This window comes from Oncorhynchus kisutch, linkage group LG8 (genome assembly GCF_002021735.2).
Source record: "Oncorhynchus kisutch isolate 150728-3 linkage group LG8, Okis_V2, whole genome shotgun sequence".
In the NCBI taxonomy this organism is placed as follows: Eukaryota; Metazoa; Chordata; class Actinopteri; order Salmoniformes; family Salmonidae; genus Oncorhynchus; species Oncorhynchus kisutch.
The window spans coordinates 24860260-24873664 of record NC_034181.2 but is presented as its reverse complement, the minus strand read 5'-3'; the positions used below and the strand labels follow the sequence as shown (position 1 = coordinate 24873664).

The following is a 13405-nucleotide window of genomic DNA, read 5'->3' as shown; positions in this document are numbered from 1 at the left end:
AAAACAAATGTGAAGTGTGTCCCAAATGGCACCCTATTTTCTATATAGTGGACTAATTTGACCAGGGCTCATGGGGTTCTGTTCAAAAGCAGTGGCAGGGTGCCATTTGGGACACAGCCTGTGCTTGCTGTGTTTACAGCAGGACTGACCTTGGTGAGATACTCCCTCATGACCTGGATGAAGTATGGCATGGCAAAGTCCATGATGTTGTGTCTCCAGGCCAGCTCCAGCACCACATCAGGGTGCAGCAGGTCATAGGAGGCAAACAGACAGGCAGCGAAACACTCCTTCCTACCCTCCTCCAGGAACCACTGCAGCAGTGTCTCAGTCAACTCTGCATCCTTAGACTCGGCAGCATACAGCATTGCATCCTGACGAACACACACAGGAAGAGGGGGCTTTATTGACAGATTGATTAGTGGATTGATTTGGGATCGATTAAAACATTGATTTGAAACTACAGCAGGGTGTCTAGAGCATCCCATCCTGAGACAGGCTGACAGAGGAAGGTACGGATATTTTTTATTTTAAACTTTATTTAACTAGGCAAGTCAGTTAAGAACAAATTCTTATTTACAGTGACGGTCTACACCGGCCAAACCCTAACACGGACGATGCTGGGACAATTGTGCAACGCCCTATGGGACGCCGAATCACAGCCCGTTGTGAAATCGAACCAGTCTGTAGTGACGCCTCTAGAACTGTGATGCAGTACCTTAGACCGCTGCACCACTCGGGAACATTTTGATTCTCATAGATGTTGCACCAGTGGTTACATACTATTGCAAAGCTGAAAAGCTACTGAGGAGAAAACTGAAGACACTTATTTCAACAGGTTGCAGTTGGCCAAATGTATTCACTAGAATTTCCCTCCTACAAAGCGAAACAGTATCCGCATCAGGCTATAGTCAGAGTAGAGTGAAATGTTAAAGGGTCCAACAACAAAAATGTTCTGTGCAAAAAGAGGAAAACCCTGTGCACAGCAGTGTCTGTATCCAGACGCTGGTTTAGCAGGAACAGCTCGTATCTAAAATGTTTACCTTGTATAATTTGTCCTTCTTGCAGAGTTCCACGCTCTGTCTCCAGCGGTTGTTGCCTTTGTAGAGGTACGCTGCTATGCGTCTGAACTCAATCAGCTCATGCTTCTCCAGTCTCTGGGCCAGAGCATTGGTGTCAAAGTTACCATACGCATCAATCGATGCCCTCAGACCCTATAGACAACACAGGCAGACAAATCAGGCTCAGAGTCTATGGACAAAAACACACAAAAAACACACACACACACCTGGTAGTCCTCCTCCTCTGTCAGTAGGTTATTGAGGGCCTCGTTGACTCCCTTGTTGTTGTGACTCTGGACTGACCGCAGGTAAGGCTTTACCAACTTCAACTGGTTCATCTGGAGACAGACGTCACATTATTTGGTCTTGTGTTGCTGCTAAATTGAAAGTGTTCTATTGTGCTATTACATGTATTTTTTATTTACATTCATTCAATTCCTGGTTTAAATTCCTGACTGTTTTTTTTTATTGATTACCTTGGTGAAGTATGTGACCGCCCGGCTGTGGTCTAACCGTGGTGACAGTATGGTCAGAAGGTCGTTTGTCAGCAGAGGTTTGTAATCCAGGTAAAAGGAAAGGGATTTGTAGTACAGCTCCACATTGGCCAACTAGAAAGAGTCATACAACACAATGAAGTTCCTTGTGAAGAGAGGTGAAAGAACTAGAAAATTAGAGCGATTGGCTACAGTTGTGGTTAGTATACTTTTAGTCCTTCAGTGAGGTTCTCAACTGTTGTGAGAGAGGGCTGCGGAGGTTGTTACCTTAGCAATGATGTCCTTGAACTGCACCTCCTTCCATGCGTCAGTAGGGTGTGACATCATCGTGAGGACAGCATTGTCATACTCCTCATATTTATCATACAGAAACACTAGCTCCGCCCACAGGTGGGACTGCTCCGCCGCTCGCAGCACCTGATTGGAAAACCACAGGAAGTGAGGTGAGGTAACAGACATGACCGATATGGGAGAGAGAAATATTTACTTCCAATAAATATTTTCAGAGCCACACATACACATGCATCACACCTTAGGGATGTTGACACGGGACCAGAAGAGTTCCAGATGTTCTCTCATCTTCTGGGGTTTGAATTTGGAGTAGAGGATGGCCAGCTCTGTGAACATGCCCATGTGAGCACGCTCCAAACCCAATGCTGCCTCCAACAGGGCTATCAGCTCCTCATAATAGCCCCGGTCCTGATGCACACAGAGACAAACGTGAGTTATCCAAGAAACATAGATACTATACAGACACCTGAAATATCTGAAAACAGTAAACACCTGACAGTAAACTATGGAGGGCCTCATCAGGTGAATGATAAAGTGTATTTACCTGATAGTCACTGATGAGCTCCTCCAGTTCATCAGCGTGGATGACGATGTGAAGACCACAGATCTGAGCCAACCGAAACTCCTCCCCAGCCACACACGCAAAACACACCTGGGGGGGGAAGAAAGAAAAAGAAGTCATGATACACAGCCCAACAAATGGAGCTTCCATCTCTCTCTTCCCCATAGAGCAGAATGTGTGTAGAAATATTAAGGTGCACCTCCTTCCAGGTGCGTGTGCTGTTGGCTTTCCTGGCGCTGTCCACAGCAGCCTGGTACTCTCCTAGGTGGACCAGCGTGGACGCCAGGCGGGCAAAGTTGGACACATTATTATACAGCAGCTTGGCAGCATCATACATGCCCTCCTCAAAACACCTATCTCCCACCTGGATGAGGAGAAGATCAGGAAGAGAGAGAAAGGGAGGAATGAGAGGAGAGGGAGAAAGAGCAGTTGAGACAAAGGGTCTCAGTGACCAAACTTTGCATGTTAATATACAGTGCCTTCAGAAAGTATTCAGAACCCTTGACTTTTTCTACATTGTTACTTGAGAGCCTTATTCTAAAATTGATTAAATAAAAAATGTCAAAATAACTCCGCAATATACACAAACACAATACCCAATAATGACAAAGCAAGAACAGGTTTAGACATTTTTGCAAATTTATCAAAAGTAAAAAACAAATACTTTATTTACATAAGAATTCAGACCCTTTGTTATGAGACTAAATTGAGCTCAGGTGCATCCTGTTTCCATTGATCATCCTTGAGATGTTTCTACAACTTCATTCTTATTTGAGTCCACCTATGGGAAATTCAATTGATTGGACATGATTTGGAAAGGCACACACCTGTCAATATAAAAAAGGTCACAGTTGAGAGCGCATGTCAGAGCAAAAACCAAGCCATGTGGTCAAAGGAATTGTCCGTAGAGCTCCGAGATAGGATTGTGTCAAGGCACAGATCTGGGGAAGGGTACCAAAACATTTCTGCAGCATTGAATGTCCCCAAGAACACAGTGGCCTCCATCATTCTTAAATGTAAGAAGTTTGGAACCACCAAGACTCTGGATGAGCTGGCCGCCCATCCAAACTGATCAATCGGGGGAGAATGGCCTTGGTCAGGGAGGTGAATGAGAACCCGATGGTCACACTGACAGTGCTCCAGAGCTCCTCTGTGGAGATGGGAGAACCTTCCAGAAGGACAACCATCTATGCAGCACTCCACCATCAGGCCTTTATGGTAGTGGCCAGATGGAAGCCACTCCTCAGTAAAGGCCACATGACAGTTCGCTTGGAGTTTTCCAAAATGAACCTAAAGGACTCAGACCATGAGAAACAAGATTCTCTGGTCTGATGAAACCAAGATTGAACTCTTTGGCCTGAATGCCAAGAGTCACGTCTGGAGGAAACATGGCACCATCCCTACGGTGAAGCATGGTGGTGGCAGCATCATGTGGGGGGAGGAGGTTCAGCTGCAGGGACTGGGAGACAAGTCAGGATCAAGGCAAAGATGAACGAAGCCAAGTACTGCAAGATTATTGATGAAGTCCTGAGCGACCTGGAACAGGACTGGGGCGAAGGTTCACCTTCCAACAGGACAACGACCCTAAGCACACAGCCTCTGCATGTCCTTAGGTGGCCCAGCTTCAGCCCGGACTTAAACCCGATCAAACGTCACTGGAGAGACCTGAAAATAGCTATGCAGCAACGCTTGAGAGCGTATATATATATATAACAATAAATATATATATAAAAAATAATAAATAAATATATACACACACACAGTGGGGCAAAAAAAGTAATTTTCACCATAGGTACACTTCAACTATGACAGACAAATTGAGAGAAAAAAACCCCCCAGAAAATCACATTGTAGGATTTTTTTATGAATTTATTTGCAAATTATGGTGGAAAATAAGTATTTGGTCAATAACAAAAGTTTCTCAATACTTTGTTATATACCCTTTGTTGGCAATGACAGAGGTCAAGCGTTTTCTGTAAGTCTTCCCACACTGTTGCTGGTATTTTGGCCCATTCCTCCATGCAGATCTCCTCTAGAGCAGTGATGTTTTGGGGCTGTTGCTGGGCAACACAGACTTTCAACTCCCTCCAAAGACTTTCTATGGGGTTGAGATCTGGAGACTGGCTAGGCCACTCCAGGACCTTGAAATGCTTCTTACGAAGCCACTTCGTTGCCCGGGCGGTGTGTCTGGGATCATTGTCATGCTGAAAGACCCAGCCACATTTCATCTTCCATGACCTTGCTGATTTTCACTCAATCTCACAATACATGGCCCCATTCATTCTTTCCTTTACACAGATCAGTTGTCCTGGTCCCTTTGCAGAAAAGCAGCCCCAAAGCATGATGTTTCCACCATCATGCTTCACAGTAGGTATGGTGTTCTTTGGATGCAACTCAGCATTCTTTGTCTTCCAAACACGACGAGTTGAGTTTTTACCAAAAAGTTATATTTTGGTTTCATCTGACCATATGACATTCTCCCAATCTTCTTCTGGATCATCCAAATGCTCTCTAGCAAACTTCAGACGGGCCTGGACATGTACTGGCTTAAGCAGGGGGACACGTCTGGCACTGCAGGATTTGAGTCCCTGGCGGCGTAGTGTGTTACTGATGGTAGGCTTTGTTACTTTGGTCCCAGCTCTCTGCAGGTCATTCACTAGGTCCCCCCGTGTGGTTCTGAGATTTTTGCTCACCGTTCTTGTGATCATTTTGACCCCACGGGGTGAGATTTTGCATGGAGCCCCAGATCAAGTGAGATTATCAGTGGTCTTGTATGTCTTCCATTTCCTAATAATTTCTCCCACAGTTGATTTCTTCAAACCAAGCTGCTTACCTATTGCAGATTCAGTCTTCCCAGCCTGGTGCAGGTCTACAGTTTTGTTTCTGGTGTCCTTTGACAGCTCTTTGGTCTTGGCCATAGTGGAGTTAGGAGTGTGACTGTTTGAGGTTGTGGACAGGTGTCTTTTATACTGATAACAAGTTCAAACAGATGCCATTAATACAGGTAATGAGTGGAGGACAGAGGAGCCTCTTAAAGAAGAAGTTACAGGTCTGTGAGAGCCAGAAATCTTGCTTGTTTGTAGATGACCAAATACTTATTTTCCACCACAATTTGCAAATAAATTCATAAAAAATCCTACAATGTGATTTTTCTGGATTTTTTATGATGAAAATTACAGGCCGCTCTCATCTTGCAAAATTGGTGGCTGACTAAATATTTTTTTGCCCCACTGTATATACACCAAGCTTGTAGCGTCATACCCAAGAAGACTCAATGCTGTAATCGCTGCCAAAGGTGCTTCAATAAAGTATTGAGTAAAGGGTCTGAATACTTATATAAATGTGATCAGTTTAAAAAAAATATATATTTAAAAAAAAAATGCAAACATTTCAAAAAAACGTTTTTTGGTTTGTCATTATGGGGTATTATGATTGATGAGAAAAAAAACATTTGAATCTATTTTAAAATAAGGCTATAATGTAACAAAATGTGGAAAAGGTCAAGGGGTCTGAATACTTTCCGAAGGCACTGTATATCAGCATTTTATACGTATTTGACACCTTTACCTGTTGTATATGGGCATTGTTAGGGCCGTTAACAAACTCATCTAGTTCGGCCAGTCTGCCAGTTTTAGCCAGAGCAAAGATGAGTTCTGTCTCTACGTAGGACTCCCGGGCCTTCTTACGAGCCATCTGAAGGAACTTCACCAGATCCTCCCAGTTATCTACAATGCACACATCACATACACAAACATTATACACTACATGACCAAAGGTATGTGGACACTTGATTTTGGAATGAGATGTTCAACAAGCATGGAGTTGGTCCCAACTTTACTGCTATAACAGCCTCCACTCTTCTGGGAAGGCTTTCCACTAGATGTTGGAACATGGCTGTGGGGGCTTGCTTCCATTCAGCCACAAGAACATTAGTGAGGTCGGGCACTGATGTTGAGCGATTAGGCCTAGCTCGCAGTGGGCATTCCAATTCATCCCAAAGGTCTTCAATGGGGTTGAGGTCAGGGATCTGTGCAGGCCAGTCAAGTTCTTCCACACCGATCTCAACAAACCATTTCTGTATGGACCTCGCTTTGTGCACAGAGGCATTGTCATGCTGAAACAGGAAAGGGCCTTCCCCAAACTGTTGCAACAAAGTTTGAAGTACAGAATCATCTAGAATTTTATTGTATGCTGTAGCGTTAACATTTCCCTAGGCCAAACCACAAAAAACAGCCCCAGATTACCATTCGTCATCCACCAAACTTTACCGTTGGCAATATGAATTCAGGCAGGTAGCGTTCTCCTAGCTTCCTTCAAATCCAGATTAGTCCGACTGCCAGATGGTGAAGCGGATTAATCACTTCATAGAACGCGTTTCCACTGCTCCAGAGTCCAATGGCGACGCTTGGCATTGCACATGGTGATCTAAGGCTTGTGTGCAGCTGGTCGGTCACAGAAACTCATTTCATGAAGCTCCTGACGAACAGTTCTTGTGCTGACGTTGCTTCCAGAGGCAGTTTGGAACTCGGTGGTGAGTGTAGCTTAGTTATGGTGATGTGTTGTCTTACCGTTCTTGCTGGCCGCGCTGACCACCTCCATGTAGGCTGACGGGTCGTCAGCTTTGATGTAGGAGTCGATGGCCTCTTTAACCAGGTCTCTCTGGAGCTGGGCTCTGGCCAGCTGACTCCATACAGCAGCCTCATTACAACGCTCTGCAAACTCATAGGCTCTGTCCAGGTTACTGATATGCTCGATCAGAACCTAGAGACACAGGTGGACGGTATGGTTACGCTGTGTGAATGAGTAAATAGCACAAAGAAAAGTATTATTGGTATTAAATAGAGGGTACCGTGATAAAATATTTGTAAGGAGCACAAAGAAAAGCAAAGCATTATTGGTGCATTGAAATAAAGAAGATACAATGATTAGCTAAATATTTGGATCATCTTTAGACTCTTGTTTACCTGAATGGCGGAGGTGTTGACGTCAAACTTTTTGAAGATGGCGAAGGCTTCCTCGAAGAGCTCGTTGCTGATGGCGATGTTAGCGATGTCTGGGGCGTCGTAGTTGTCTAGGCGGTTGATGTACTCCATCACACGTGTCCGGTCTGCCTTGATGGCCGTCAGGATCAACAGGTTCTGGAGGTTTCTGGAGGAGAAACAGAAGATAAAGAGGCTAGATAAGATATCAACTACAGATATTAGTAGAACTTCTGAAATATTTTTGTCTTTTCATCCTCGAAGCTTAACTTTGGTGCCAAGTAGTGTGTGTGTGAGTGAGAGAGAGAGAAAACGTGTGGTGACTGACCGGTGCTCGCTGAAGACTGAGTTGTCCAGTACAATCTTCTCCAGTAGTTCGATGAGCTCATTGGGCAGGTCAGCTGTCATAAAGGCCTTGACAGTCACCGATACCTCCTCTGGGTCCTGGGTCTCTGACAGAGCTGTCTGCACCACCTGGCCAACACAAGTTACCACAGGGAACCACAGGTCTGAACACAAGGAAGCAGGTAAAACACAGTATACCAACACAGGGTTATGAGAGGGTATTCTACTGACCTGGTCTATGAGTTGGCGTCTATAAGGGTTGTTCTCCTCTAGAACATTGGCCCATAGTTCTGGGTCTTTCCGTCTGACCAGGTAGCGAGCCTCACTCTTGAACAGGGAGTTCTCATTGCACACCTACAACAGAGCACAATGAAACCACATCAATCAATGCATCATAGTCGTGTGTGTGGGAGGGTGTACGAGCGTGCGTGCGTGCTCAGACCTTGATAAGGTCCAGGTCACACTGGCCCCTCTCATAGGCAACACAGGCGAGGTGGGGGTCTCTCTTCTCACAATACTTCCCCACTACAGTGCTGTCGTAGAAGGTGTTCTCCTTCAGGAAGCGCTCCGGGTTGTTGTTACTGTCTATGTAGATCTTAGCCAAGGCATTGTGAGTAGCCGGCTCCTCACAGCCCTCGTGGATACGAGACTCCAGCCACGGCAACAACAGCTTCAGTCTGGGGGACACACACAAAATGTACTTCTGAGAGCCCCTTTCCAACACCTAAGTCACACACAATACTTGGAATTTGAAGTATGGCCTCACAGGGGGGAAAAGAGGCCTGAAAGACTAAATGTTGAGGAAGTACAGGAGCAGACAGTGTTGGAGACCATGTGTGTAAGTGGTGTGTCTGTACCTGTTCCTCTTCTCCACCTCTGCCACCAGCTCATCTGTGGAGAACTGTCCTCTCACCACCAAGATCAGGTTCTTAATGACATCTTCAGCACAGTCTACATCCAATAGACCTCCTATCACCACCGGCAGCCGGCTAGGGTTCACCTACACACCCACACACATCAATGCGAGGCAATGACAGCAGAAAATATTTCTAGGATAGCTAATGCTATTGGTAAAACCAACAATAAGGTATCTTGACATGTTTCATCTTCCTTCCCTGCAGTGCTGTGTTCCTCCTCACTGTGCCTACTGCCAGACTGATGACTCTTACCTTCTGAACATAGATCTCAATGTACTTCTGCAGAGTGTTGCGGTAGAGGTAGAGAACCAGGTCATGGACAAAGTCAAAGCGGTCACACACTATGATCAGAGGCAGCTGGTCTGTCAGTTTAGCCTCCTGATGAGAGAGAAAGCGAGATTGTAGTCTGCTACACTAACGACTGTGTTAAACGTTCCCCCAACCAACCCTGCTAGGGTCGCCCTGGTACCTTGAGGAAGTTCTTGACCCTGTCCGGGTCGTAACAGTTGCTCTCTCTACAGATGCGTTCCACCTCCTTGATCTGTCCGGTCTTACAGGCTGCCTGGATGTATTTAAAATGAACATCGGGGTCCTGGCTAAAGTTCACTATGGAACCCAGGAAGTAGAACACACCTAGGGGAGGAAGAACACCGTTTCACATTGGATTCCTAGTTTCCCTGTGAATGCCGCCCAGGTAAACCAACACGTTAAAGAAAAAAAAGAAGGGGGTTGTGTGTATTTTTTGGGCGATAGGACCATAAAGAGAGGACAGCAAAAGGTAGGAGATGTAAACCCATGGTATACCCCTTGTGTCATCAGGGACCACCTCATAATCAAACTCAAGTACAATAAAAATAACCTACAAGGAGTTTAACTTTGGATTCTGCAGTACATGGCTGATAAACCGAGTCTCAGGCACGGGAAAATATCATTTTTAAAGGCCGCCTCTTGGCATCGGAGAGAAAATTTTGCAGTTTTCAAGCTAATTTCCCGCAATTCTACACATTTTGCCATGAGGCAGATAACACTTTACAAGCTTAAAATTACAGTGCATTCATGTAAAATAATTATAAAATGGGGAATAGTATAGAGTTTAACAATTTATAATTGGTGGAGTGCTGTGGATACCAATATCCCTGTGAGCCTCCCTGGCCCATGTTGCCCAGAGTTAAGAACATACATTGTAGATAATATTACATTGTATTACACACAGGCCATAAGCTGACACATTTTAAAACATAATAGGCCAGATCCAGACATACCCTCAAAACTCTTGAAGGACTCGAAGAGATCCACCAGGGCATTTGTTCCCAGCTGTTCGTGGTATTTAGATGCCACCTGGACACACAGCTGAAGGTTCTGTCGGATGTTGGCTGATAACATGGCCCGAAGACACTCTATAGAGTCCTCTACTGACAGGGCGCCAAAGAAGTTCACCAGCCACTGCAGGGAGAGAGGAGAGGGTTACTACAACACACCCCACACAGAGGATACATTTAAACACACCTACAGGTACATACCTCAGGGTTGAGCAGGTGTGTGTGTACGAGAGTCCTTTTGATGTCGAACAGGTCAGTGTAGTGCTCTAGAGCCCTCTGCAGCAGCCCAGCTTTCTCACACAGCTGGGCGATGTGGGCTCGGTCATAGTGACTAAACATCTGGTTTCCCAGGATTGCATCGGCCACCTGGATACACGCACAAGTTATAACACAACGGACCAATAGAAACACAACTGACATAATGAAAGGTGTGTGTGTTTACCTGGGGAGCATGGAGGAGGTTCATTTCCAGTAGGCGTGTCTGTAGGTGTCCCTCGGCTGGCTGGTTGTTCTTCAGAGCGTCCAATAGGAATGAGGTGCACTGCTGGATCAGACTGCCCTCCATGAACACATCCACTATCTACACCAATCAGGAGAGAGAGGGGACATCAGCCACCAATCACAGGAGAGAAAGAGGTAATCAAGTGTCATAGAGAGTACACTACTGGATCAGATTGCTCTCAACCCTAATACAACCTCTAGTGCCATAGACACCGTGTAGATCCCAAAACAATCATTTAGGTATGATAAGTAATATGGTAATTGCACCACTTTCTGATATGCTACGGTATACATTTTGAACCTCTCCAATCTGCTATACTTTAGTACCTAAGAGCTAAGGGTTAGAGGGGGATTTGCTCTCAAAGGAGCAGCTTATAAGGAACCAACAGGAAGACAGTATAATATTCAATTGAAAGAATTCCATTCAGAATGTGGGAATCATCAGGTAGCATGACATTACCTCTAAACTCATGATTATAGGCGTGTGGCCAAAAAGGAATCTTATTATTATTATTATTGTTATATAGAGAACTAAAGTTGACCAGGGCCCATAGGGCTTTGGTTGAAAGTAGTGCACCATGTTGGGAATAGGCAACCTAAATCTGTGGTTGTGGGCAACTTGTACCCAGAGCCAGTTCAGACAGGAGGAAGGGAAAGTTGATATGCCATTAAAAGGAGGAAGGCTCACTCAGTCAGAGAATTCCTGGCATTGCTCTCCCACATGGAATAACAAACCGGGAGGCTCCCACACTGGGCAGTGTGTGTGTGTGTGTGTGAGTGTCTGTTACCTGGTTGATGTTGGCCAGGGGCTCCTCATCTGCAACCAGCATCTGAGAGAACTGTAGACCCTGTTCTGGACTGACCCGCATCACATTCCTCAACAGAAACACCCAGTCTGGAGAGTAGCCCACCTACACCAGGGAGAGAGAGCGGGAGAGGGAGGCCACATCACAACACCGTCATCTGATGAGACAAGCAGGATCCCATGCCAAATCTGAATTCATAGAGGAAAATGCTATGAGATACTATGAGAGTTGTGCATCCCAAATGACACCATATTCCCTTCATAGTGCGCTACTTTTGACCAGGGCACTATACTGGGAATAGGGTGCAATTTGCAACACATCCAAAGAGATGTCCATCCACTCTGGAAGTGAATTGTACCTTCTTGGCGTAAAGCACTATCTTCTGGAACTGTCCGGTCTCAGCAAAGCACTGGATCACCTTGCTGGGTACGTTGGCCCTGAGGTAGACGCTGAGGGCCAGAGTAGGATCTACTGCCTTAACCAGGTCACCAAGCTCCTCACAACACTCCAGCTACACACACACAGTACATCAACTGTAGCTATACTGCATTTTCAGAGTAAATATACAAAGGGAACAGGTTGAAAGTCTCAATGGACCCTGTTAAAGGACTCCTGTTTACATAGTGTGTGTGAGCATTGTACTAGCTCAGACTTTGCTGATAGCTACTTTATTGACAAAAAGTGTACTTACTATGACAGATATGTGGTTGTCCCACATAGCTATCTTAAGATGAATGCACCAACAGTAAGTCTCTCTGGATAAGAGCATCTGCTAAATGACTACCATGTCAATGTGGCAAAACTGTCTAGTCCACCGCTGAATCTCCAGTCAGTCCTACCTTGTCCTCTTTCAGCCACTTCTCCAGCAGCTGCTTGCGTCCCTGCTGTAGCACGGGCCTGCACAGCTCCAGAGACTCAAACTTGTTGAGCTGGCCTTCGTCCAGCAGGATGCCAAAGTACTGAAGCAGGGGAGAGGCCTGGCCCGGCTGGCTTGGCACACTCTGGAACTTACGGATGGTCTCCGCTGTACGCAGGATACCCTGGAGGAGGGAGGGGGAGTATAGGAGAGGAAGAGGACAATATAGTGTTGTTGTAACGAAGTGTATAACAAAGCTAAGGAGGATATATTCAAAGACAATTGTCTCCTCTTAGGTTTGCAAAATTCCAGTAACTTTCCCCAAATTCCCAGGTCTTCCAAAAATTCTGGTTGGGGTTTTCTGGATATCCTGCTTATTCCCTCCTTATTCTGGGAATCCTCCAACTGGAATTTCAGGAAAGTTACTGTAACCCTCCTCCAGACCGAACAGATCACCTCCTCTCCCCTGCCCCTGGGGTCTGACCTACCTTTGGTGTGGAGGCAGCCACCTTGGCAGCCTCGGAGTAGGAACCCTGGGCGAACAGCGTGTTGAACTTCCTGGCAAACAACTCATCTGCCCCGGCCAGGTTAGAACGCATGGCCATCCTCAGGCCCAGGTCTGGGTTCTGCAGCACGTTGGTGGCATAGTTCACTATGTTCTCCTCCTCCACACACACTGACAACACCTGAGGGGGGATGCATCAAATGAATTGTCTGCTACTGAACAAAGCCCTATTCAAAGTACAGCACAACATAAGGAATAGGCTGCAATTTGGTACACAGCCCAAATCAAATCAATCAATCAATGGATGATTAACTCTGAATAGCTTGTTATGTGTATATGCTTTCACATGTATCCACAAAAAAACGAAATAACTCTAGTGTTCCTGTAGTATACAGACAGTAAATCTGATGGGATTTAAAGGAGTTCTTACCTGTCCCTTCTTGTTAACCCCGATGATGCCGGAGGTGGATTCGTGGGGGGCAGTGACGAAGATGGTCTCAGCGCTGATGCGGTTCATATAGATACACACTCCCGACTCCAGATCATACAGGTGGATGTAGCCATACTTAGTGATCAGGTAGATCACGCCATGCTTGGTGCCAATCTGAGTTCAGAATCATGGGGTACAGCTATTACACCCTGTGTATGGGCCAAAGACAACTATGGGTTCTCTTAGCAGTGTACAACACCAAGAAAAATTCCAATCAACATTGTTGAACGGCAGTTAAGGTTTTTAATAGTTAAAGAAGCCTGAACCGAGAGGTGTGTGTGT

The 13405-nt window shown here is 45.6% G+C and overlaps 1 protein-coding gene across 3 annotated transcripts in view; it reads right to left on the bottom strand.

Moving 5' to 3' along the window:
* Positions 1–13405, bottom strand: part of LOC109896026 (clathrin heavy chain 1) — a 41347-nt gene that overhangs the window by 14486 nt on the left and 13456 nt on the right. For all 3 annotated transcript variants that reach the window (XM_031829910.1, XM_031829911.1, XM_020490215.2), the window contains 25 exons: positions 13064–13237; positions 12617–12814; positions 12112–12312; positions 11631–11783; positions 11255–11377; positions 10408–10545; positions 10167–10331; positions 9909–10089; positions 9116–9279; positions 8899–9024; positions 8587–8729; positions 8172–8406; positions 7961–8083; positions 7713–7858; positions 7370–7553; positions 6974–7166; positions 5973–6130; positions 2605–2769; positions 2388–2495; positions 2084–2251; positions 1820–1969; positions 1535–1666; positions 1286–1396; positions 1041–1211; positions 150–371 (listed from right to left, as the gene is read on the bottom strand). In XM_031829910.1, the coding sequence (XP_031685770.1) occupies positions 150–371; positions 1041–1211; positions 1286–1396; positions 1535–1666; positions 1820–1969; positions 2084–2251; positions 2388–2495; positions 2605–2769; positions 5973–6130; positions 6974–7166; positions 7370–7553; positions 7713–7858; positions 7961–8083; positions 8172–8406; positions 8587–8729; positions 8899–9024; positions 9116–9279; positions 9909–10089; positions 10167–10331; positions 10408–10545; positions 11255–11377; positions 11631–11783; positions 12112–12312; positions 12617–12814; positions 13064–13237 (4032 nt within the window). The remainder of the gene's footprint in view (positions 1–149; positions 372–1040; positions 1212–1285; positions 1397–1534; positions 1667–1819; positions 1970–2083; positions 2252–2387; positions 2496–2604; positions 2770–5972; positions 6131–6973; positions 7167–7369; positions 7554–7712; positions 7859–7960; positions 8084–8171; positions 8407–8586; positions 8730–8898; positions 9025–9115; positions 9280–9908; positions 10090–10166; positions 10332–10407; positions 10546–11254; positions 11378–11630; positions 11784–12111; positions 12313–12616; positions 12815–13063; positions 13238–13405) is intronic.